This window comes from Podarcis cretensis, assembly GCF_951804945.1.
Source record: "Podarcis cretensis genome assembly, chromosome: 10".
NCBI classification, from domain to species: Eukaryota; Metazoa; Chordata; class Lepidosauria; order Squamata; family Lacertidae; genus Podarcis; species Podarcis cretensis.
The window spans coordinates 14250294-14276020 of NC_137179.1; the positions used below are offsets into that span (position 1 = coordinate 14250294).

At 46.8% G+C, this 25727-nt stretch overlaps 1 protein-coding gene across 3 annotated transcripts in view; it reads left to right on the top strand.

Moving 5' to 3' along the window:
- LOC307224991 (solute carrier organic anion transporter family member 1C1-like) overlaps positions 1–24601 on the top strand; it is a 36304-nt gene extending 11703 nt beyond the window's left edge. The window contains exons 2-16 of one of the 3 annotated variants that reach the window (XR_013842790.1): positions 2392–2537; positions 2759–2900; positions 3012–3144; positions 4029–4156; positions 6916–7062; positions 8467–8565; positions 10029–10274; positions 11613–11777; positions 11908–12103; positions 12952–13117; positions 14498–14673; positions 16943–17007; positions 18064–18181; positions 21101–23701; positions 23758–24601. Coding sequence is in view for 2 of the 3 variants with exons in the window: in XM_079992513.1 (XP_079848639.1) it covers positions 2427–2537; positions 2759–2900; positions 3012–3144; positions 4029–4156; positions 6916–7062; positions 8467–8565; positions 10029–10274; positions 11613–11777; positions 11908–12103; positions 12952–13117; positions 14498–14673; positions 16943–17007; positions 18064–18181; positions 21101–21320 (2112 nt within the window). In the remaining variant the exon portion in view is untranslated. Of the gene's footprint in view, positions 1–2387; positions 2538–2758; positions 2901–3011; positions 3145–4028; positions 4157–6915; positions 7063–8466; positions 8566–10028; positions 10275–11612; positions 11778–11907; positions 12104–12951; positions 13118–14497; positions 14674–16942; positions 17008–18063; positions 18182–21100 lie in introns of all 3 variants that reach the window. The other 2 variants (XM_079992513.1, XM_079992512.1) reach the window with 2 other exon arrangements.
- Positions 24602–25727: the final 1126 nt, after the last annotated feature.

Sequence of the window (25727 nt, forward strand, 5' to 3'; positions counted from 1 at the left end):
GGTCAAAATAAACCCCAGCACCAGAGCTGAAACTGACACAAGCTCAAAAAAGAACAGTTGGTATCTTGGGAACTTGCTGCCGTGGGATACTTTAATGGCAATTTTTAATGCTATCCTATGCAGAACTGAGTCTTGACTTTTAGCTATTGATATGACGGGTTTTTTTTTATGTAATACATCATACACCCAAAGGCAGAAGAGAAAAGAGAGTACAGGGATACCTCCAGTTACGAACGGGATCTGTTCCGGAAGCCTGTCCATATCCTGAAAATTTCGTAACTGGAGGCACCCTTCTGCACATGTGTGTGGTGCAATTGAGTGCTTCTGTGCACATGCACGGTGTGCAGAGCACTTCTGCGCATGCAGTGAAACCCAGAAGTATACACTTCCAGGTATGCCGCGTTCGCAACCCGAGGATTATATTGCGTGTCAAGGTCCTCAGGGCCACCCCAATAACTCACACATCACACAGAATTTTTTGTTTAAGATTTTTGGCATAATTTTGGCCACAACTTTATTGAAATACAAATTTGTGAGTGGTTGCTTAGGCATTGGTTGCGACTATCTGCCCCCACCATGGGGGACAGACTGACATTCCGCACGATGCGAAAGTCAGAATAAGGGAATACACTTGGGGGTTACGCGGAGCAGGGAACCTGCCCTCACCCCAAATGCAACCAGGAGCTCATTGCTATGGCCCAAGCCCCCTTGACAGAATAGACAAGCAACAGTTAGCCCCCAATTCCTTTAACGGAATCCCTTGCAGCAGCAGCATTAGAGTGGCAGGCACACAACCTACCAAGGGTAGGCACTCAACCACTTCCCCTCAACCAACCAAACCATAAACCAATGCCTAACCGCAACCTTACAAGTTGTGACGATTTGCTACGCAGTAGGCAAAAACCAAATGCCCCAGCCAATCAGCCAGATGGACAAAATTCCTACCGGGCCCCCGCTCCAAAGCAGACTACCCCATGACAGGCATAGCAAGGTCAAAGCGAACAACCCTAATTCTAGGGAGGGGGGGGACGGGCAATCCGATGCACGGTCGAAAAGAGGAAGCCCTAGCCTCGTGCAAGGAGTTTTAGCATTTCTGGCTGTCAGTCAACAAATGGCAACATTAACTTCTTCCCAACAACAAGGGAAGCCCCAATTGCATCAGTGGCCAACGATCAATTAGCCTGCCCCCAACTTTGGAGTGTCTGGCAGCCCCCACCACAACACGTGCTCTCCATGAAGGAGAACACGCTTTACCCGAAGGTAACGTAACCCGAGGGCCCACTGTACACTAGCAGCATGTGCCGAGTCTATTACTTGGACATCAACAGTCCCATACTGTACTGTTAAAATAATTACTGTACCACAAAGTTATCCAGAGTTGCATTTGTATCTCAGGAGGCAAACTTGGTGAGAGAGAGCAATCAAAACAAATTTAGTTGGAATTAAGGGTGGCAAACAGTTCTCCCTTTCCCATAAAATTTTATGGAAGCTATTTCATAATTCAATATGGTGGTACCTCAGTTTTTGAACGTAATCCGTTCTGGAAGACGGTTCGACTTCCGCAACGTTTGAAAACCGAGGCGCAAAGGGCAGTCTGCAAATTTAATTGAGAAAATTGAGAAACACTCAGCGGAAGCCATTTGACTTCTGTGGCATGTTTAAAAATGGAAGGATTAACTTCCGGGTTTTCGGCGTTGAAAAACCGAAACATTCGATTTCCGAGATGTTCGAAAACCGAGGTACCACTGTACTAATTTAAATAAAAACAAAAAGGGAAAGGAAAGAGAAAAGAAAATGCAAAGTCTTAACTCTTGTCTCACACAGAAAGGGGTGGAGCCTCACAGCTTTCACTTGGGAGCTTCCCTTTCTTCTCCCGGTCTCCCACCCTGGAAGATCTTCCCCTTCCTTGCGTCTTACCTCCTAAGGGTGACAGGGAATTAAACTGAGCAGTCAATAATAACAAGATTCCTTTTGTGCTGGGGATTCTTCCAGGGTCTGCTTGCCAGTGGGGAGCAGGGCTTGACCAAACGGCGAGGGGGTGTGCAATCAAAAAGCAAACAATTGCAAAAACAGACAACAGGTACAGCTCTTACCTGTGTCCAGTAAGCTACATTCCAGCCACCCAAAAGTGGCTGCACATCTCTGTGTTCTCTATCCAGGCAAGCATAAACCTGACACTACCAGGACCTCTGACAGAGGCAGCCTGTTGATGTGACATTGCTCTGTGTAAACAGCTGAGGGGGCTCAGATCCAAATCCAGATTGCTGGTTCTCCTGTTTTGCATCCTAAACTGAAGCCATGCTGAAGGTTGGGACTCAGTCCAATACATGAAGTGCTATCACTAAGGAAATGACATAACTGTTGTTCCTATTCCCCCCCCCCCCCAGACAGAAAGGTCTGTGTTCCCAAACTAGAAGATCGGCGTCATGGATGGAAAAATGGTTATGCAGCAAGCTAAAGACAACCCCCCATTCTTGGACAAAAGCCATGGGTCGCACCTGGTGAAGAGAGCATGTCTCCCTGTTTCAAAGCTAAAGGTAAAAACCTCCCTTTCTCTGCAACAAATGGCCAAAAAATTCCAGATGGTTCAAAAGCATGGTCCCTAGCCTTGTCTCCCTCTATTTTCCTTCCATATATTAAATTGTAAGCTCCTTGAGGCCAGAGACTTGTCTGTTTTTATCTCTGTGGTTGAGATGTTATATTATCTTGAGACAATAGCTCCTTTGTCAGCTCACGTTTTCCTTTGTGTTCACCCCAGATATTCCTCGGGGCGCTGTCATTTTCCTTCTTCTCCAAAGCATTTACGGGAAGCTACATGAAGAGTGTGATGACTCAGATTGAGAGGAGATTTGAAATCCCATCGTTTGTGGTCGGACTGATCGATGGAAGCTTTGAGATAGGTATACCTGTCCCCCCCCCCACAAGAGGTAACCTACTGTAGTTTCACAGTGGAAAGGCCTTCTGCCTCTCCCTGCCCCCTGGAATTCATCACATCTCTTCTCCTGATGTAGGAAACTTATTGGTGCTGATCTTGGTGAGTTACCTGGGCCCGAAAGTTCATCGTCCAAAGGTGATTGCGGTTGGGTGCCTCATCATGTCCCTGGGATCATTTGTGTCAATTGTGCCTCACTTCATAATGGGGCGGTAAGTACAGCATTAACAATTACCAACATTAGCATCCTTAGGGAAATGCCTGTCACCAGGGAGGGTGGTCCATGGGCCAAGACAGATGAGCATCAAAAAGAGGACCAGAGTCTTGTGAATGCTTTGTAGAGGGAAGGACTATAATTAAGCAGCAGATCAATTCTCAGCATCTCAAAGTTGGACTGAGTGGAGTCAACCATATCTGAAGCCTCAGAGAGTTTCTGCTGGGCAGCGCAGACATTTGTTTTGGCCCTGTGTCGTTGGCAGGGAATGCTTGGATATCACACACTTCATTGGGCCTCTGCTGGAGAAGTTTGGGCGCACCAAATATCAAGGATAGCCGTTGGGCATGGCAGCGTTTGGGCTGTTGTCGAGAAGCCTTGGTTGTGAGGTCATGGGCATAGGCCCCAAAGTCTGGTTGTGATGGCACTGCTCCCGCAAGGAAACCAGGACATAAAATTAGTAAATAACTAAATAAATAACATTTCCTAACTTTTTGGAAAAGAGCAGTGCATCATTCTTATGACATTGCACCATTTGCCATGAAGCAACCATCAATTGTCTCATTGCCTCACAAAGCAGCTGCCAATAGGGTTGTAGTAGACCATCTGCTTCGCATGTAGAAGATACCATGTTCAGTTTTCAGAGGCATTTCCGGGTCGGGCTGAGAGGAACACCCTGCCTGCTGAGCTAGATGGATACAATGCTTTAACTCAATATAAGTTAGCTCCTGTGCTCCTATGTACCACTCAGAATTAAAGGGTATTAATAGTATCATCATCATCATCATCATCATTATTATCATCATTGTTATTATTAACAAATATTTTTAAACCCTTCCATGTTTCCATCACACGGCATTTATTTCTTCCTTCTTTTTAAAGTTACAATTACAAGAGCATTGCGGTTTCTGTGACCAATTCTTCTGCGAGTGTGTCGGCTTGCTCAACAACCGTTCCTCCCCACCATGTGATAGACGACTTGGAAAGTTTTCAAAATGCAAGTGCTCTTGGTAAGCAAAACTTTGGTGGCTCCCGAGGTGAGCTGTGCCCTAGTCTCTTGGTGTGCACATGAAGAGATGCAGGACATAGTTTCATCATGTAGACTTATAGTCTCTCTCATGCCCCGACACCTTTTGGGCAGGTTGCTCTATGGCCTTTTGCCACCAACACCTCTTTATGTAGCAACTGGTACTGTGATTTTCCAGGCTGAACAATTCATATTCTCTCACAACAGCCCTCTAATATCAGTCTCTATTGTAGCCATGTTCCCAATAAGAGAACTACCCCTGTATGAAACAATGGCTGCATATGCACCATTCATTCAAACCAAACACCTCCCAACCCCCCAAAAAAATCAAGGGAACTGTAGTTTACCCCATAAAGCTACAATTACCAGCACCCTTAACAAACTACAGTTCTTGGAATTCTTTGGGGTTTTGAATGTGTGTGTTTTGAATGTGCTTTAAATGTATTGCTGAACGCACATTGATCTCTGAGCAGCAAGAGACTTCAGCGATTTCTGTGCTTACCCAGGTGAAGGCCAATGGAAATGCTGGTGTCTTTGGGACATATGCAGTTATTTGCACATCTATACAACCCAAGCATAGGATGGAGGGGTTAGCCCCAAGCCTCTACTTTGGGTCTCCAGCTTGCAGCACCAGCCAAAACTCACACAGCTCCACTTGGCCTATTGTTCTCCATTTTAGGATTGACGTGGCTTGAGCCAAGTGAGGTGAGAAAAGGCTCACCCATTTGTCTCTATGGCAACATGTCTTTGGACATGTAAACTGTGGTACTTAACTGGACAGCTACAGTATGACCATTCCCTTAGCAAAGGAACTAGATAGACCTGTTTACCAACTTTCCTCTTATACATCCTACCTGCACAGGATACAGGATTGCAGCTTTGGAAGGGACTGCTGGGTATCATCCAGACCAGCAGTTACAATCGATTTGTGCCCTCTGCTGCTGCTGCAGTTGCTGTCACCGTTGCTCCTCTTCAATATTGCTTGCCAGACCAAGGCTTTCAGTTTTCAGCATCCAGGTTTGGCTGCTGTTGAACATCTGTAGCTGAAAAATCTGTTTCCCATCGTCATTCTCTTTAACTGAGAACTCAGCTGGTCGAGTGTCCACAGTGCACTTTGCGAGCTCCCTTTTTCTAACAGCAAACTTAGATGGCTGAGAGCCGGCAGGATTTAAGCCAGAACCAGGTCACTGGGGAACAAGCAGACTTATGGGGAACTCCAAGGTTTACAGGAATATAAAAAAAAAAACACCAAAAAAGTTGGGAAACAGATCTGCAGGGGGAAACAAAAGCAAAAGGTTCAATGAAGACTCAGCACATTCAGTGCTCATGGAATAGTGATAGTACAAGGAACTTTTCTTCTTCTTTGTCTCTTTGACTTTGTTTTTGTAGTTGTTCTTGCTGCTATCCCAGCTGTTGGCCACTAAGCAGAAGCATGCAATTGAGTGGGTGAGGCAAAAGAGGGCAGAACAACAAATGCTCATTGCACCTCTGTACAGTAGGCTAGTTTCTACACGCACACCAACACACATCTGTATCCTCACCCAGGCAAGCAAGAAGCATGATCAAAGTTCAAGGACACATTCCACACAGGCAAAAACACCCATGGATGGTGCAAGGGAGACAGCAATGGGATGTGGCTTGGGGAGAGTCACTTGGAGGGCCACATTTGACACCCAAGTCAGTCATTTCCCATTAGGCTAAGGGGCTAACCCTACACAGGGATCGGCAACCTAAGGCCCATAGGCCAGAAGTGGCCCACAGAGACTATTTATCTGGCCCACGAGCTGTCCCCAAACTGAGCCACTCGCTCGGCAAGTTCCCGTGCGCTGCGCTAAACTGGTGCAGCGTGGGGCAGGGACTCTCTTCCGCAGTTGCGGAAATTGCTTCTGTGCATGCCCACATCTGTGTGCACGTCTGCGTATGTCTGTGGCCCCAGAAATCTCTTTTGCGCATGCCCAGATGCCAAAAATCGCGCCTGCAATTTTCAGGGTCTGGGCATGCGCAGAAGCGATTTCCGGCATCACGGTCTTGTGCAGACGTGATTTTGGGCATTGCGCTGTGCTGGTCTGGCCCATGGAGAATCTCCACAAGAGTGATCCAGCCCACGCCCAGTAAGCCTTGCCAACCCCTGCCCTACGCAAACCCAAAGTCCCTAAGCTGGTTGGATGGCGCCTTGTGCGCCTCCTTCCGGCAACTCCTGCAGCCAAGTTGGTGCCAAACATCTTGCTCTGCTTTCCTTTGGACCACGTCAGTGATGCTGAGAGGGGAGTCTTGTTATCTGGGCACCCAGGACCTCCATACAGACTGCCCAGGCTTGCGCCCAGGGGAGGTCACTTTGGTGATGCTAAGGCAGCAAAAACAACATGGGAGGCAGCAGTTATGAGTTACAGGTCTCTGCAGCCACAGCAGATGCTGTGATCCATGGACTCTCCTTGCTTGGATGTTTTTAAGTAGAGGTTGGGTGGCCATTTGCCATGCATGCTTTAGCTGAGATTCCTGCATTGCCCCATGGGGTCCCTTCCAGCTCTACAATTCTGTGAGACAGGTGCTCTAGATTTAATTGGTGCAATGGCACGGCAGTGGCACTGGTGGTGGAATCTATCTACCTTTTGCTCTGTGCCACCTCTGTAGTTTGCATCTCAGCCCTCATGACCCTTTGAAGCTGCCAATAGCCCTGCAAGGGAAAACGAATAGGGCACAGAAGATTCGTTCACCAAGCTGTGTGCCATCCTTTGCCCGCAGGCTGTGAAAAATCGACGAGCTCCTACCTGTGGCTGTTTGTCCTTGCTGGGAATATTCTTCGTGGAATCGGTGAAGCTCCCGTGATGCCCCTGGGGCTGTCGTACATCGATGATTTTGCCACGGAACAAAACTCGGCCTTTTACATAGGTAAAATAAGCGAGGCGATCCCATCCCATTAAAGATCAGAACTGGGTTGAAAAGCAGCCTTCTGAAGGTCTGCATTGTCTTACCAGCTCTTGGCTGTTTCTTGGTTGCTTTAAAATATCTTAAGGCTGTTTATGTTCTGGTTTAAAATATTTGTGCCTTCTCAGTCACAAGGCAGCTTAAGAATGCATATCAACCACCAAGGCAAACTGAACAGATAAAAAAGTGAGCAAAATTTGTGTGAAGAGGAAATGGCCTCCTCCCTGCCTCATTTGCAGGTTTTGATCAAAGAAAGCATTTTGTCAGGTTTTGGAAAAATAAAATTGGGGGAACTATCATTGGGTAGCAGTGGAGAGCCTCACAGTGGCCTGCAATTGCTAGCTGCCATCCTTTCTATCCCAGAATGACACATGGTTTCCCCCAAAGAAGCAGCCATTCCCAACACATTGAAAAACTGCTTCCCTAAAAATAATAATCAAGGGAGGAGTAATGTATGGTGTGGATTAGATCCGAGTCATGGCATAGCATTGCTCCAAGGTGGGGTACCTGGGATTGGAGCGAGATGATGGTTTTTAGTGGAGACTACCATTCTTTTTAGGGATGCGGGTGGCATTGTGGGTTAAACCACAGAGCCTAGGACTTGCTGATCAGAAGGTTGGCGGTTTGAAACCCCGTGACGGGGTGAGCTCCCGTTGCTGGGTCCCTGCTCCTGCCAACCTAGCAGTTCGAAAGCACATCAAAGTGCAAGCAGATAAATAGGTACCGCTCCGGCGGGAAGGTAAACGGCGTTTCCGTGCGCTGCTCTGGTTCACCAGAAGCGGCTTAGTCATGCTGGCCACATGACCTGGAAGCTGTACACTGGCTCCCTCGGCCAGTAAAGCGAGATGAGTGCCGCAACCCCAGAGTTGGCCACGACTGGTCCTAATGGTCAGGGGTCCCTTTACCTTTACCATTCTTTTCCCCCAGAACCCCAGTTGCAAAAAAACACTCCCCGTCCCAAAACACAACAACACCTGTGTAATTGGATGGAGATTCACTCCACTTTTGAAGGTCTCAACACAGCCTTTCCCAAAGACTTGTGGCTGCATTCCCACTCTCACTTACCTGGAAGAATTGATCCACTGAACTTCTAGGGCTTCTTTCAGATGAGACATATATAGGATTGCATTCTGGGTCTTTGATCAGGTTGGGATTGCATTCTGGTAGGGCAGAGAGGGGCCCTGGCAGGCCGCTCTGGTTCCCCACCCTGTTCTTCTGCAATGCAGACAGCAGATGACCCAGACTTTTGCCCAGCCTTCTACCCTGGCAGAGAGTAGCATGCCCAAAGATCACCTCATCTCTTCATAGATAATCTTCTTCACCATGCGCTGTAAATAAGTCACTGTGCTGCCGTGTGATCTTTTACAGGAATAGTGAGAGCGCTGGGAATGTTTGGACCCTCAGCTGGCTTTCTGCTTGGATCCTACTGTGCTAATCTGTGGGTTGACATTGGACTGGTAGATACTGGTAAGGAACAAATACCCATAATCGTATCCAGTGTTTCGTCTCTGTTAACGTTGACTCTCCTGTCCAGCGAGTGCTGAGTGCCAATTGTCCTCTTCTGCTGTGGCTTGGTAGCAATTGTCAGGCCAGACCCTAGACAATCCCCAGTAGGTCCTTCTGGAGCCCTGAGCTCCGGAAAATATTGTCTCAGCAAAGGACCACAGCCATCAGAAGACTGAAGAAGGTGGGCAAGGCTTTGGGTTCCAGTGACTTCATCCCATGATGCAGAAAGGGCCTGTTAGGAATTCACAAAATTAAGGTTCTCAGAGAGCTTCTCCATCTGCAGAACCAAAATGTGGATTTGCACCTCTTTTCTCTCACCATTAATGTGGGGGGGGATGTAATCACAGGACGCTATTCCCCATCCCAGTTTTGTCCCAGGCCTCCCTGGGAATGTGGGCTTTTCCTATCCTTGGAAGATCTGCAATGGCCAAGATTGAAAAGCCCTGCATTTAAAGGGTGGAAGTTCCAGGACAACACTGGGGTGTGTAGGATGTCTTGTGGATGTCCATACATTAGTGGGGAGACAGGAAGGTGCAGTTCCACATTTTGCTGTGGTGTGGACAAGCCTAGCATCCAACCAGCTCTCTTCCATCAGAGGAAAGCTGTGTATTATCATCCATAGACACTTCCTAGAAGATTTACTATTGCACACAAATAAATTTCAGGCTTCCTGCCCAGACTCCCTGTTAAACTAAACTAAACTCCCATTTGTGGTTTTAAGTACATTCTCCTACAATCTCTCCAGTTGCCGGATATTACCCTCTTAACCCTTCTCTGGCGCTAACACCCTCCATCTCCTAAATTCCTCACTTCCTACAGTGTTACCTCCACTTAGCTTGTCTCTTAGGCCCCATCTGCCCCATGCATTTGAAGCAATATTATAGCACTTTAAACAGCCATGGCTTCCCCTAAAGAATCCTGGGAGCTGTAGTTTGTTAACAGTGCTGAGACCTTCATTCCCCTCCCATAGCTACAATTCCTATTGTGGCTGAATGATCAATCCCTTTTCCCACTGAGACACTGAAAGAATATTTCTGAATATCAGTTGGTATGGATCACAGCTGGAAGGGTGCTATTGCATTTGTGCCTACGCACCCAGAGACATTGGGTGGGCCACTGTGAGAACAGGATGCTGGACCCAATAGGCCCTTGGTCTGATCCAGCAGGATTTTTCTGAAGTTCTTACAATATGCCTGAAAAATCACCCATGGTTTTCATGACTGAGCTGTGATTGCAGTTTAGATCTTTTAGGTCCACATCTAACTTTTTATCAGCTGGACCATACAGTGGAGAGGTGAAAGGTCAAACTGGGAGCCAACTGAGAACTGCAGTGATGAATAAGCAAAGTAGAGCAAAAGATATAGATCATCTTTTTTTTTCCATTTAAAGAGGCTAAAAGTTCAATCTCTGTCCTTTTCTCCCAGATACATTGACAATAAATTCTAAGGATGTGCGTTGGGTTGGTGCCTGGTGGCTTGGAATACTTTTATGTGGAGCCATCAGCGTTGTGGCCTCCTTCCCTTTCTGGTTCCTGCCTTACTCTTTGCCAAAACAAGGAGAAGAAAGGATAATTAAGAAGTCGGGTGACGTTTACGGAAACTCCAAGGATAGCTGTGGCAAAACAGAATCTCCAAAACCACCACGGCTGAAGATCTCCAAAGCAACAAAAGGTTGACTGCTGAATCTCCTCCTCCTCCTCCTCCTCCTCTTCCTCTGGCTCTCCTTCACTAGTTAATGTTGAGCTTCCTAAGAGCAATCGGCTCGGTGGGTGGCCCACTTTTGCAATGCGCTCATCTCCTTAAACAAAATAGAACAGGACTAGGGAAATTTGACTCTCCAGATGTTTCTGGACTCCAGCTCCCATCAACTCCCACAGCATGGCCAGTGCTCAGGGATGATGGGATTTGTAGACCAGAAACACAGTGTCCTTATTCTGGGGTGATTGCAATTTAAAGCATAAACATACACCCCAATATTATTGGAAGGTTACGATCCCTTTTATTAACAGCTGGCACTCACCCCTACTATTTTGAAAACAGACGTGATCTGTGGTGAAAAATGTGTGGTGATTCAGATAATTGGTCTCCATGGTCTCTTTTTGTAAGCAGATGTCCATGTAAGCATGTCAGGAAGGAACACAGGAATCTGCCTTCTACTGAGTCAGAGCACTGATCCACCTAGTATTGTCTACACAGATTGGGGGTAGCCCTCCATGGCTTTCTTCCTGCTCTATCTGGAGATGCTAAGGATTGAACCTGGGACCTTCTGCATGTAAAGCAGATGCAGGAGCAGTAACTTGAGTCAGGGTACATACAGTCACCCAGTTCCGCTGGTTTCTTGGGTGGGGTACCTTCATGAATTGTGGTCCCAGGATTCCTCTCAAGTTGCCCTGGTTCCCGGTACATGCTGGTATCTGCCATGGGCTCCATCCTCCAAGGAGGTCTTCTCAGATTTTGACCACAGACCTAGATCATATCCTTAACATTTTTCACTTAAAACTCATTAAGAAGAGTTAACTAACAATTTGCTGAATGGGAACCATTTTACACACTGCGTTCCTCTCTCCCATCTGTACAATTCGCAACTACAGTGGTACCTTGGGTTACAGACGCTTCAGGTTACAGACGCTTCAGGTTACAGACTCCGCTAACCCAGAAATAGTAACTCACATTAATAACTTTGCTTCAGGATGAGAACAGAAATTGCGCGGCAGCAGTAGGAGGCCCCATTAGCTAAAGTGGTACCTCAGGTTAAGAACAGTTTCAGGTTAAGAACGGACCTCCAGAATGAATTAAGTTCTTAACCTGAGGTACCACTGTAGATCTGAAGTTACAAATCTGAACACACACACACAAATCTAGGCAATGTAAATTAGGCTCAGCAGTAGGCAGAATCAGCAATGGCTTTTGATCCCGTGGGTGACGATAGAGATGACCATAAGCCTTTCCTCTGTGAATACACTTGCTGATGTTTATTTTAGATATGGATATATTATATTTCCTTTCCAGATTTCTTCCCCACTTTGAAGAAGCTACTTGGAAACACTATCTTCCTGGTCTATTTACTCCTCATTGTCCTTCTGTACAATTCTGTCGTTGGCATGATAACATATGAGCCAAAGTTTATGGAACAGCAATTTAACATACCTGTTTCAAACGCCATCTTTTATATTGGTACGTAAACTCCTCTCTTTGTTGTTGCGTTTCTGGCTTGCTGGGGTAAGTGTGTGTGTGTGTGTGTGTGTGTGTGTGTGTGTAAGCAAGCACATGCAACCTATGTCAATGTTCCCTTTTCTTTTTCTAGGTGTGTTGCTTTTACCTGCTACAATTGTGGGACTGTTCCTTGGAGGTTTTATCATCAAGAAGTTCAAGATGCAAGTGACAACTATGGCGAAGTTTGCCTGTGTCACTTTTCTGATTACCTTCCTACTTAATCTGCTTTACTTTGCATTCAACTGCAATGACCTTCAGGTGGCTGGCTTGAACATCAACTACTCTGGGTAAGTTGCCTTATTTATTTTTGGGACTGTGGGTGGGGGATTCTATATTATACTGACTCAGACCGTTGGTGCATTTTATGTTGTGAACTGCCCTGTGATCTTCAGATAAATGGGTGATATACAAATTTAATAAAGAATAATGATCTAACTGAGTACCGTCTGCTGGGGATGTCTCTTCATGCCTGCTCCTCTGCTGTCTACTTGTTGATCATCTACTCATCTACGGTCTCCTGAGTCCGCATTTAATGGTGAATCTACCTGCCTGGAACTTACCCAAACATACACGAGAACTAACATGCAGCCATCATAGTGCCACTCTGAATTTTACAATGCATTTCAGTATCATTATTATTATTATTATTAATAATAATATCCCGCCCTCCCCAGCCAAAACCGGGCTCAGAGCATATAGGAGGGTAAAATGTACATAAGAATGCATGCTAACTATCTTTTACTGATGTTTTGCTTTTTGGTCAACCACTTTGCAGCCTTTCCCAACCTGTGGGTCCCCAGATGTTGTTGAACTACAACTCCCATCACCCCTAGCTAGCAAGGCCAGAGCTCAGGGATGATGAGAGTTGTAGTCCAACAACATCTGGGGACCCACAGGTTGAGAACTGCCGAGGTTTCATCGCTATCAGGTGGTATATGAATTTCGTTGCATAAAATAAATTGGTGAAACTAACATGCAAAAATGGGTTATATTTGAGAAAACATGCTTAGCCAAAATGCAGATATAACAACAACAACAGCAATTTATTACTTGTACCCCACCCAACTGACTGTGTATACGTGTGTGTTGGCCTTCTTTTCCTTTTCCCTGAAGGCTTTGCTTCTGTTCCCTTTAGCATGAAAGAACCATCCATCTCTAAGGAAGTATCGTTAGCTGCCTGCAACTCTGACTGCAGCTGTGATGCAAGCCACTGGGATCCCGTTTGTGGAAGCAACGGGGTCACCTACATGAGCGCATGTTTAGCTGGCTGCAAAGCATCAGTGGGAAGTGGAAAAGATATGGTAAGCGCAGATATCTGTTTGTAGGTTTGCTTCTTAAGAGGTTCATGTGTTCGTAGGATTGTATAGAGTTGGAAGAGACTACCGGTGTCATTTGGCACAACCTCCTGCAATGCAGAAATCACAGCTAGAGACTCCCTGACAGATGGCCATCCAACCTCAGCTTAAAACCTTCCAATGAAAGAGAGTCCGCCACCTTCTGAGGTGCAGTCCATTTGACTGCTAAACAGCTCTTGCTGTCAGGAGGTTCTTCCTAAAGTTTGGTCGGAAGCTCCTTTCTTGAATTTTGAATCCTTTGTATTGGGTCCTACCCTCTGGCAGCCCTGCTGACTTGCACCATAGTGAGGGTCACTTGGTCCGGCGGTCCAGCATGAGGACTTGTGCCAGAATACCAGACCAAAAAAAAGGGGATATCTTGGGATGCAAACAGAAGCTGGGATTGGCTTCTGTGATTAAAACAGGACAGTTGGCAGATATGCTGTATAGTTCTCTCTATTTTGGCTCTGGAATATGTCAAATATTAACTTGCACCTTAATATCAGCAACACAAAGGAGATGGTGTTGGACTTTTGGAGGAAAAGAGGAGAACTAGCCTCACTGTACATCGGGGAGGGCTGTGTGGAGAGAGTCTCTTCCTTTTAAATTCCTAGGAGTTTATCTCAGTGAAGACCTTACTTGGAAAATCAATACAACCCAGGTGGCTAAGAAAGCCCAGCAGAGACTCCATCTCCTCAGAGTATTGCGGAAGAACGATGTCAATCAACATTTGATGATCTCCTTCTACCACAATAGAAAGTGTCCTTTCATACTGCATCACAGTGTGGTATGCTGGTTTGACATCAACTGATAGGAAGTGCCTACAGAGGGTGGTGAATACAGCACAAGATATTATGGACTGTCCCGTGAATCCACTGGATGACACTGCAGAAGAACGTTGCCTCAGGAGAGTGAGGAAAATTCTAAGGGATGATTCACACCCTGGCTGGCACTTTCTTGATCTCCTGCCCTCGGGCAGAAGATATAGAAGCATGATTAGTCGCACCAACAGGGCAAAGAACAGCTTCTATCCATGGGCTGTTAGGCTGCTGAATGAAAAGATAACAACAGGGCAACTGACTTTTGGGTTTGGTGGGTGTGCGTCAGTAAATGAGGGGAATTAAGACTTAGAGAGCTGAGTGTGGGGTGCTTGTGTAATCTCACTGTATACAAGTTGTACAAGTGACAATAAAGTATTTCATTTCAACTAGATAGACTGCAGAGGGTTCAGGACATCTTGTACCACATGTTTTGCCCACAGGGGAAAATCCACAGGGAGTGGAGGTGTGGAATGTGAAAAAATGCAAGACACCCTGATAATGACGCACACCCTCTTCTCTCTCGCAGGTATTTCACAATTGCAGTTGTGTGGGAGTTTCGGGTCCTGGAAATCTATCGGCAGTTTTGGGTCAATGCCCAAGGGATAGTTGTACTAAAAGCTTCCCTTATTTCTTAGCCTTGACGTTCTTATTTGCGTTTGGTTTTTCCTTGGGAGGAACTCCGACGTACATGATTATGTTCAGGTGAGCACATTTTTTTAAAAATCCCCCTGTTTGTCTCCATCAAGTTTTGGGGCAGGTCAGCTCTGCAGCATAGTTCATCAAATCTCCTGTATTTCAGCAGTTGCTTTTGCAGAATGCCCCTGGATTGCAAAAAAGGTGCCAATTTCTGCTTGAAAATAATAATAATAATTGTAGCCAACATTGGCGGGGGGTGCATCACTGAAAATCTGAATGCTTGCAGCTGAAATCTAGGACAAAATAAAGCCGTTTTGCTAGAAGAAAAGTTTGGATTTGATATCACTACCCTAAGGTGTCTCAAAGCGGCTAACATTCTCCTTTTCCTTCCTCCCCCACAACAAACACTCTGTGAGGTGAGTGGGGCTGAGAGACTTCAGAGAAGTGTGACTGGCCCAAGGTCACCCAGCAGCTGCATGTGGAGGAGCGGGGAAGCGAACCCGGTTCCCCAGATTACAAGACTACCGCTCTTAACCACTACACCACATTGGCTCTCTTTTTCCTAAAGGCATTTACAATCAGGATTCCAAAAATCTTCTACAAAACTACCAGGGCCCCAAGGTTCATATTCAAAGGTGCTCTTTTAGAGCATAGGATTGAATTGCTGTGCAGCACATCTTCTTCTGCCATGCACAACCGAGTGCAGGCCTCCCCTTCCCAGCTGGCCACTCACTCACCTCTTGCTACCTGTGTGCTCACAAGAAGTTTTTGCCTGCCTGCCTGCCTCCTGCCCCCACTGCATGCTTCTCCTACCTGTCTGTCTGCCTGCCTCTCCCCAGCTGCCCCGGCTCAGACATGCTTGGAAATAGCACCAATAGTTAAGAGGCAAGCCAGGACAGGAGGCTTGCGACATGAGACAGGGCCTTTTTAGTGGTGGCTCCCAGCAAAGAGGCCCACCAGGTGTTCACTTTGACATCTTTCCTGGGCACTGGGCAGAGCCTTTTGCTTCAAGCCTTGGAATGATTTTAACATCTTTTATTTGCTACTGCTGGTGGTGGTATTCTTCAGTCTGGTTCCACTAATGTTGGCTGTCACCATGGTGCTTAGGCCTATGGTGGGGCTTCCTATTGCTGTTTTGGCTGTTTTAAGCTGCCGGTTTGCTGTGTTCTGTTTTTTATGTTTACTTCTATTCAAGTATGTATATTGGGTGCTTTGGTCATTTTTAGTTGTGTTCTTCAAGGCTCTGGCACAAGGCAACGGCTAAATTGTTCTCTGTTCCATTACACTTGGTCTGGAAAGTGTAGTTAGCGTGGAAGGCTGCAGTGGGAACATATTACATCTCTGCTCTCAAAGATTTGCAGTGTCTGCCAATTTGCTTTGTTGCTGTTTAATCGTTTGGTCATGTCCGACTCTTTGTGACCCCCTGGACCAGAGCACGCCAGGCATTCCTGTCTTCCACTGCCTCCCGCAGTTTGGTCAAACTCATATTAGTAGCTTTGAGAACACTGGCCAACCATCTCATCCTCTGTCATCCCCTTCTCCTTGTGCCCTCCATCTTTCCCAACATCAGGGTCTTTTCCAGGGAGTCTTCTCCTCTTATGAGTTGGGCAATTTGCTACTGAGCAAAATTCTAGACTGGCTGCTGCTTTGTTACTGGGACAAAATCAAGATGTTACTGCTAATGTATAAAGACATCAAGAGCTTGGAACGAATGTGCTGGAAGGATTGACTTATCCCACACATGCCTCTTAAAGCACTTTGATTTGTGGAATTAACACTTTTACAAGTGCCACGTAATGTATCTTCCAAGCCTGGGAGGAATCTGTTTGAAATTTCATCATAGACCTTTCTTCTCAAAGCTGTAGATTTTATCTATATTTTGATAATTTCATTACGCAGACTTTTTTTTTAAAAAAAGTGTTTTATTTTATAATAACAATATTATTACCATTTTGTGTAAACCACTTAGAGTTGGGGGTTTTATAAATTAAGCATTATATAAATCTTGCTAAATAAATACATGGAACAAAACAACAACAGCATTATCGAAATAATTTCTGTGGATTTTCAAATTCTGCACATTTGGATCAATCTACATTTGGGCCTCTTTAATTCCAGTGGATTGATTGGTTTTTAACAAGAGAGGTGTAAGTTTTGCCCTTGAAAATTTGCAGTTCCAGTTATTTAACGCTCTGCAGCTTGCACAGCCCCCTATCCTTTTGAGCCACGACATTCCATTTATTTCAATGTTTCTGGACTGCAGCCATTGTAGCAAAGTGTATCTGATTAATGTCGAAGGGAATTTTTTGAACTTCTGCATCCTGTTTTTTCCCAGATCGGTTTCTCCAGAATTAAAATCCCTTGCTGTCGGCTTCGAAGCTTTCTGTGGAAGGACACTTGGTAAATGTTTCTTCCCTTTCCTTTTGTTTGAAGATCAGAAACAGAGGAAGGAAAAAAGGGAGCTGCCTTCTACGTTGGCCAATATACCTCAGTATTGTCTACACTGACTGGCAGCTGCTCTCCAGGGCTTCAGGCAGGGTTCTGACGTCCTACAATAGACTGCTTTTTGGAAAGCTAATTCCGGGGGTGGGGGAGGAGGGCACACTGTGGGTGCCAGGCAAGGCCTCTGAAGGCACAAAGGCACCCACTGCTTTAAACAGGCTTCCAGGTAGTGTGTTCTAAAGTTAAGGGCAAAGACGACACAAAGTCTGTAGAGCAGTGGGGATGGAGTTTTTCCATATATATCACACTGATATCAAAGATTCCTTCTCTTCCGGGTCAGCCTCTGTTGTACTCTATCTCCCTTGTTGTTGTTTTTTTAAAATAAACTGGATAAGTAGCAAATTACCGTATTTTTTGCTCTATAAGATGCACCCGACCATAAGACACACCTAGTTTTTAAGAGGAGGAAAACAATAAAAAAGAATATTCTGAATCAAATGTTGTTGAAGAGGGAGGAGGACGGAGGATCAGACTTACCCCTTAAGGAGCCCCTTATTTTCCTCCTCCCGCTTCGCTGAAGAGGGACTGCGCTGCTCTGCTGAACCCAGCAGAGCAAAAGGGAGAGCTACACAGCGCCTCTTGGTCTGCTGGCTTCCCAGCGAAGCAGGATGAGGGATGGAAGGGGCTCCGTAAGGGCTCCCTTCCGTCCCTCATGGTGCATCGCTGGGGAGGCATCACAGCAAGAGGCGCTGCGCAGCTCCCCCTCTTGCTGTTCTGGCTTCAGCGATAGCTGCGCAGCCTGCATTCGCTCCATAAGACGCACACACGTTTCCCCTTACTTTTTAGGAGGAAAAAAGTGTGTCTTATAGAGTGAAAAATACAGTAAGTCTCAAGACTTTCTGCATGTGAAGTTCTACCACGAAGCCCTGGCCGTTTTCTGACTCTTGCTGAAAAAAACCCACGTTGCCAAGATCGAGCCAGGCTCCCGTCACTGCTGGTGGTTCTTCTTTTCAGGCGGACTTCCCGCGCCTCTTTATTTTGGAGCTCTGATCGATACAACCTGCTTGAAATGGGGTGTGAAAAGCTGTGGCGAATCGGGGTCTTGCAGAGCGTACAGCACAGAGATGTTCAGGTGAGTCTCAACGGGAGCTGAGATTCCCTCTCTGTTTTTGTGCAAGCATTCTCAGCGTGAGAAAACCGAGAGGAAGAGTTTGGATTTGATATCCCGCTTTATCACTACCCGAAGGAGTCTCAAAGCGGCGAACATTCTCCTTTCCCTTCCTCCCCCGCAACAAACACTCTGTGAGGTGAGTGGGGCTGAGAGACTTCAAAGAAGTGTGACTGGCCCAAGGTCACCCAGCAGCTGCATGTGGAGGAGTGGGGAAGCGAACCCGGTTCACCAGATTACGAGTCTACTGCTCTTAACCTCTACACCACACTGGCTCCTTTCTCAGGGGGAGAGGAAACTCCTACGGCATTTGTTTAAGACGTGAGGGTTGGTTCATCTTACTAATATGCAAGGCAGTTGAAGTTAGTTTCCCTCCCTGTTTCTAAACCTCTTAAATGGTCTCAATCATATAGCTTGCTTCTCCCAGCCTGTCCCAAGAAAGAAGCTTCAAAAAAACAAAACACTTTATTCTCATTTATTTATTGGGATAATATATTAAGATTCTGCCTTTCATACAACTTCACAATGCAGAGAACAAAAATCCTCATTTTATCCTCATAACAACCCTGTGAGGAAGGAGAGGTTGTGGGTGAGCAGTAGGTAAAGGTGATTCGATGAGCTTCATGGCTAGGTGGGAATTTGAACTCTGCTGTCTCTGGTCCTGGTCCAGCACTCTAACCACTACCCCACATTGGCAGCTGCTGGGTTAATTGCATATAGAAGAAACCAACTGGTCATTATAGAATCATATTGTAGAGCTGGAAGGGACTCTGAGGATCATCTAGTCTAACCCCCTGTAATGCAGGAATATGGAGTTGCGTGGCGAGTTCCCGCCTCCCCCCAATGGAAATAAAGACACATGACACAATTATTTAGGTTAATGGGCAAAAAATGGTTACAGGTGATGAGCGGTATTGGCTTAGGCATTGGTCCTACAGACTATCTGGCTTCAGCCTGTTAGCTTGAAGACTGGGAAGGGTTAACCACCAGTAGGAGGAGTCCTGCTGATGCACATCAACTAGGAACTCCCCCGGGGTCACTGCTAGGGGGCGTGCCTTAGGCCCTCACCTCCATAGGCTTCAGATAGGGCCACGCCCCCCGGAATCCTTTATCGGACTAACCTTCAATATGCAGGGGAGGTGATGGCGCTACCTCCCCCCTTCATCTACATAACAATACCCCTACCAATGCCTAACCGCCAATCCGAGAAAGTTGTGATGATTTGCTACGAGGTAGGTGAAAAACCACATGGCTGGTGCCAATTTGCCAAGTGGAAAAAATTCCTACCCTTTAACAGCGACCAACTGAGGTCCATAGCAAGGTCAAAGGAAAACCTTAAAGGCCGGGAGGGTAGGAAACTGGAGAAGCTGAAGCAAAAGAGGGAGATCCCCGGCCGCGCCGGAGCTGAATAACCCAGGCCACTCCCCCTAGGCCAGCCGATTGGCTGGCCAGGGGATGACATAGCCGGGGAGTCCCTCAATCGTGCGGAGGCTGAGGGCCAGCCCCTGCACACTTGGAGAGGGCATGAAGCCCGCAACTCCACCTCTTCTCTAGTTCGGAAGTGGCTCTGTCCCATAAGAGGATCGAACCTGCAACCTTGGCATTATAAGCACCACACTCCAACCAACTGAGCTATCCAGAATGAGTTCCTTTGATACCTTCCCTGCCCCACTTTCTCCAGGGTAGATTAACCATGAACTGCTTTGAATTCTTAAGTATGTCACCCCTCCCCCCAAAGTGCTAAATGGCTTGTTTTGTTCTTCCTTAAGTTTTGTTGCACTGTTTGTGGGTCAAGGCCCTGTAACCACCCGGTTCTCTGGGAGTTAAATAACTACACCAGACATTTTCAACCTTTTTGAGTCTATGGCTACCTTGACCAACTACATCCTTTCTGCGGCACCCCTGTGGGGCTCAGGAGCCCAGTTATGTCACCCCTTGTCTGCAGAGCCGGCAGCCCCTCACCCCTTTTCAAACACCCTAGAGCAAGGGGTCAGCAAACTTTTTCAGCAGGGGGCCAGTCCACAGTCCCTCAGACCTTGTGGGGTGCAAGACTATATATTTTTTTGGGGGGGGGATGAATGAATTCCTATGCCCTACAAATAACCCAGAGATGCATCTTAAATAAAAGGACATATTCTACTCATGTAAAAACACGCTGATTCCCAGACTGTCTGCGGGCCGGATTTAGAAGGCGATTGGGCCGGATCTGGCAGCCAGGCCTTAGTTTGCCTACCCATGCCCTAGAGTGTTCCCTCAGCCCCCTCTCCTCTCCCCTCTCCTTGGGAGTTCTCCGGGCAGCCACTGCTGCCACCCGTGGTCTCTGACCTCCCCCCCGCCCCAAAGAGAGGTGCCTCCTCACACTGCCCCACAGGGGCCTGGGAAGCACCCCCTGGCCAGCCCCAGAGGCACCATTCGCCTGGCAAGCTTGTAGTCAGGGCTGCTGCAACAAACAGCCAAGCTAGCCTTTGGGGGGCAGAGATATAAGAGGAGGGCAGAGATCACAGGAGGGAGGGAAGGAAAGAGGGATAGAGACCAGCGTTGCCCACGGCAACTCTGACCATCATTCAAGGCACCCCAGGGTGCCACGGCACATTGGTTGAAAACAGGATGTTGGTTGTATGGGATCAAATAAGGCCACAACTTTTTTAGTTACAGATGTGTAGGTTTTGGCCATAGGCATTGGGATAAGCCACGCAAATAGCACTCTGGTGTCTCTAAGGGTGAAGCCAACCAGCAGAGAACACCCAAGACCTACATCAAATTGGGGTGTCCCCCAAGTGATCTCCATTGGAGGAGTGGAATGGCCCTAGCCTGGCTAAATGACATCTTTTGTTCTTCCTTAAGTTCTGTTGCACTGAGCTGTTCTGTCTACCCTACTCCTAGGAACGTCTATGTGGGATTCCTTCTCTCGATAAGAGGTGCAACCTGCCTCCTGTACATCGTCCTCTGCGTTTTAATTGCGAAGCGATTCAGACGAGGTGGGGAAGAGGCAACGGCAACCCAAAACTGTGAGCTGTCTGCCGCCAAGTTGCCAGCACCTGAACTGAACAAAGGAGAGACCTCTTGCGTAGAGGCCTCCATCAACGGCGACACCCGCTTGTGAGAAAGGAAAGCTGGTTTGGATCATTGCACGAGCGGCTGCTGTTTGGGCATTCAGGAGCAATCCATAGCATGAGCAGTTCCTCACCCAGGCCAAAGCCCTATCCAGCGATCAGAGCTCGATACATACAGCCCTGCTCAGATAACTGGAAACTGCACCAATCGCCCGCAGGCAAAGGCACCAGTTATTTGTAGCAGATCATTGTGGCAAGAGCACCAATCACCTAGAAGAGGGACAAGAGAGAACTGAATGGTTGGTGCTCTTGCCAATGATCCACCCAAGACTGCGATGCAGCTGCTGGTTTGTGTTTTGTAATGTCAGGAAACCTTAAGTGTGGCACCTGTTTACATGTGAAGTTCCTCATGCAGCAGAGCACTATGGAAGCTGGAAAGGAGGCTGCGAGTTTTAAAATACGGAAGAGAGACTAATATAAAACAAAGGGAGCTTGCTTGTACCATGTGGGACCACTGGTCCATCTAGCCCAGTACTGTCTGCGCAGACTGGCAGCAGCTCTCCAGGGTTTCAAGGCAGGTGATGTTCCCAGGCCTACGTGGAGGTGCTGGGAATTGAACATGGAACATTCCTCATGCCCCGCCACTGAGATACCGCCCTTCCTTCTACAGTCCTCAACAGGGTTGGAGTGTAACGCCCCCCCCCCAAATCAAACCTAGAGGGAAAGCTATATTTATCTTGTTAAGCTAAAGAGCTGGTGGGTAGGATTGCGTGACCCTGTATTTGGGGGGCATTTTCCTCCCTCCTCACAAGCACTCATTGAAAGTCCACAAACCGGTTCCCTGTTATCTCTGAGCAACCTCCGCGTGCGTGGGGTTCTTCTTTTTAACTTTGCCACTGGGGCGAAAACTCCTTGTGCTATCTGTTGCCGTTTATAGCACGAATTATCTGTGCAAATCGGTCTCTTGGCTTGACTATCCAGCCGCAGAAGTCTGATGCTTTTTCTTTCCTTTTCGCTTTTTGGAAGGGAAGCAATTTCCTGCCATATTCAAAGCATTCTCCAGAGATCAGCAGTCATCATTCAGCCTCATTACAGTGGTGGGAAATAGGGCCTCATAAGCCGTATTATAGTGACCCACTGGAAAAGCAGCTGCTTCTGTCAAGAAACACCTCCATTTCCTGACAAATTACCGCCATGTGCTAAAAGCTCTCCAAATAGACCAGCTTCCAAAAACAAGGAGGTCTATTGTACAGATAGAGGCTTTTTACTTCTTGTTATGGGGCCGGGGGTGGGGGGCAGGAAGCCCTCTTCCCTTTCGGAAAACAGTAAGCCAGATAATGACAGGAACACCCCCTTGAAGCCACAAAAGAGAATGTCTGTAGCTTTTAACGGAGAGTGGATTTTACTCACATGGTAAATGCTTAGAAATGGGTTTCAAGTATTATCTCTCACGCAGTTACTTGGTTTGGGGTGGGGTGGGGTTGGTGTTACAAACTCCCTGTTCCAATGTGTTTTTCTTTTTAAATACCATTGCCTCCTTCAAGGAGGTAGGCACCATTCTGTCCTGCAAGACAGATTACTACATTGGACCCACCTGATCAATTCCACCCCCCACAACCCTACCCAGCTAGTTCATGCCAGCCACAAAGGTGTTTGAGCTGATTCAGTGTTGATCCTCTCTGTGGAGGTTTCATGGTGCATTGCAGGAGTGCTAACTCGCCCTCAGGGTTGTGGGTGCCCACCACCGTAATGTGGACATACGACGTCACATGCACACACTTGCACATGCCTCTGCCTCCATGTCTGAGCCTCTGCTCCTCCCAGGAAAAAGGTGCCTCACTCACTGCTTGCGGAGGGCACAGTTGAACTGCTTCTCTCTTGGAGACAGCACTGCTGCCGCTGGCAGCTTTTCTCATTGACTTTGTGGGTGCCTAGCCCCCACAACTATATTCATGTGACTTCTGAAGCACCCATGTCTCCTGGAGTTAGCGCCTATGGTGCAGTGTCCACACAGAGCCAACATATTTTGAAAACGGGTTACTGTGTGGATACCTTCGAGCACAGGTCTCCACCTCCTTTTGATCCTGTAACTTCTCTATGTGCATAATCACCTCCTCAATTGCTGATCTCTCTCCCTGACCCATTTCTGTTTATAATACACAACTGTGTCACAGTTGACAGCCACTGGCCTAGTTACGCTAGTGTCAGAGAGAGATGCTGGACAAAATTGCATCTGATCACTGAATTATATGACAAGCATGGGGAATGGATTTCCATGCGCATGATTAACAGTTGTTGGAGACAGAAACTGCTGAGATGCTAGACCTAGGTCCGGTGTTTTTTTATATAATATTTTGGCAGAGCTGGAAAATCTGTGGACCTTCAAATGTTGTTGGACAAACACACACAAGCTACTACTTAGTTAGCCCAAGTCCTCTCTACTAAAATGAGCTTCCATCCTTCAAATAGAAGACCTCCCTGGGATAGCTCAGTCGGTAGAACATGAGACTTTTAATCTCAGGGTCATGCATTTGAGTCCTGATTTGGGGCGAAAGATTCCTGCTTTGCAGGAGTTCGGACTAGATGACTCTAGTGGCCCCTTCCAGCTCTGCAATCCTATAGTTCTGTGAAATAGAAGACTTCTGGGGCATGACTGCATCCTTTTTCAAGGCTATGCAGAACTGCCTTATATGGAGTCACACCAATGGTTCTTCTAGCACAGATAGCAGGGGTGACAAAGACCACCTGAGTGAGATCCTTATAGCTAAAGGGAACAGAAGTTCAGCCTGGGACCTTGCACATGCAAAACACATGACCTACTCCTGGGCATTGTCCCCTCCATCAAGGAGAGACAGGAGGTTGCTAGAGTAATGAGCAGGCTTCCCTTGACTCATCCCACCCAGAATCAAAGCTAAGGACCTGGCTATGCATCAGACATAGGGATGTTGCCCAAAATGGCAGCCCTCAACTGGAATTTCCACCACAATGGGTATCAGTACTTTTCCATGTTCTGACTTCTTCACATTCAGCATTTTGCTGTCCCCACATCACATCATAAAAATTGAGCTGTTATGTGTTCAGTAAACAGGAGTGGGGAGTGGGATTGCATCCACTGGCATAAGAATACAAGAAGAGTTTGCAGGATCCGGCCGATGGCCCATCAAGTCCAGCATCCTGTTCTCTCAGTGGCCAAACAGATGCCTGTGAGAATCTCGCAAGCACAAGAGCACACTTCCCCTTCTGTGAAACCTCCTTTGTCTTGCTCCTGCTAAGCAGATGCACTTTATTAAAGAGCAAAATATGTGCATGAATAAAACCCTTTTGGACAATATGGGGAATGTTTGCATGGGTTTGTTTCAGTTTATGCCAAAGAAGAATGCATCTTGAGCATGCCTTTGCACCGAGAACAGAGTAAGCTGAAAGCGGATGTAAAGAAAACCAAGAAAGCCTATCATTAGGATGTTCCTGGGTTGCTTCACCAGAGAACCAAAACATGGGAGGTTTTTAGCAGAAGGCAGAAATCCTACTCTCTCTGCTGCCTGAGTGGCCTCAGGAAGGGGTGTAAGTGCCACCTCCTCATTGCTGAACTCTGATTTCTCCAAAGTCGTCTTCCCATTTCAAAGAGGCTTTCGGCCCTTTTCCATCAAAGGTGCAATCTTTTCAGAATTTCAGTCCTTGCAGTGTTTTGAATTTGGCTTCCCATTGTGTGGTGGCCGAATGTGAGTGTGTGTGTTTCTTTCTACTGAACTTTCTGTCCGGTGCACTGAGGCCTCCCCAACTGCTCAAGCTTCCTGAGTTGAAAGACCCCCATGGGAGGAATTACCTCATCATGACATTCTTTCCAGGGCTTTCATCAAAGCATGGGCACCTAGGAAGGCTGCAGAGTGCAGAGCACAAGAAAGAGGCTTTGTAGAATGAAAGGACACCCACAAACACCTCCCAGCCACCGAAAAAGGCAGCAAGGCAAAACAAAAAGCTTGCATGCCACCCATGAGACTCACACTGACATTTTCTCTTTCCTTTGATAATTTCCTAATGCATTTTTTTAATTGATGGGGAATGGTTAGGAAAAAAATACTGTGATTTTTACACTTAATCTTAGCTGAAAAGTTATTGAAAACCAGTGATTTTGCACTGCAGGAGAAGTCTAGAAAGCCATAAAACTAGACTAGATAAAGGAAGGTGGGAGATGTAGCTGGCCAGAAATATGTTGTTTTTTAATGGCTTATGCTTTTCTCGTGCCATATTGCAGCACTCATGGTAATCAAAGAAATATGTGTCTTGTCATATGAATGTGTCCTAGCCTAGACATTGCAAATAGTGTTCCTTTGGCCTAGTCAGCCTTAGCCAGAATCCAACATGGTGGCAGCAACTTAGCTGTGACCCTCTTGGTGAGGCCTCACAGGCCACCTGTGGCTCCTGAACCACCAGTTGAAGACCTAGGCCATTAAGGGCAT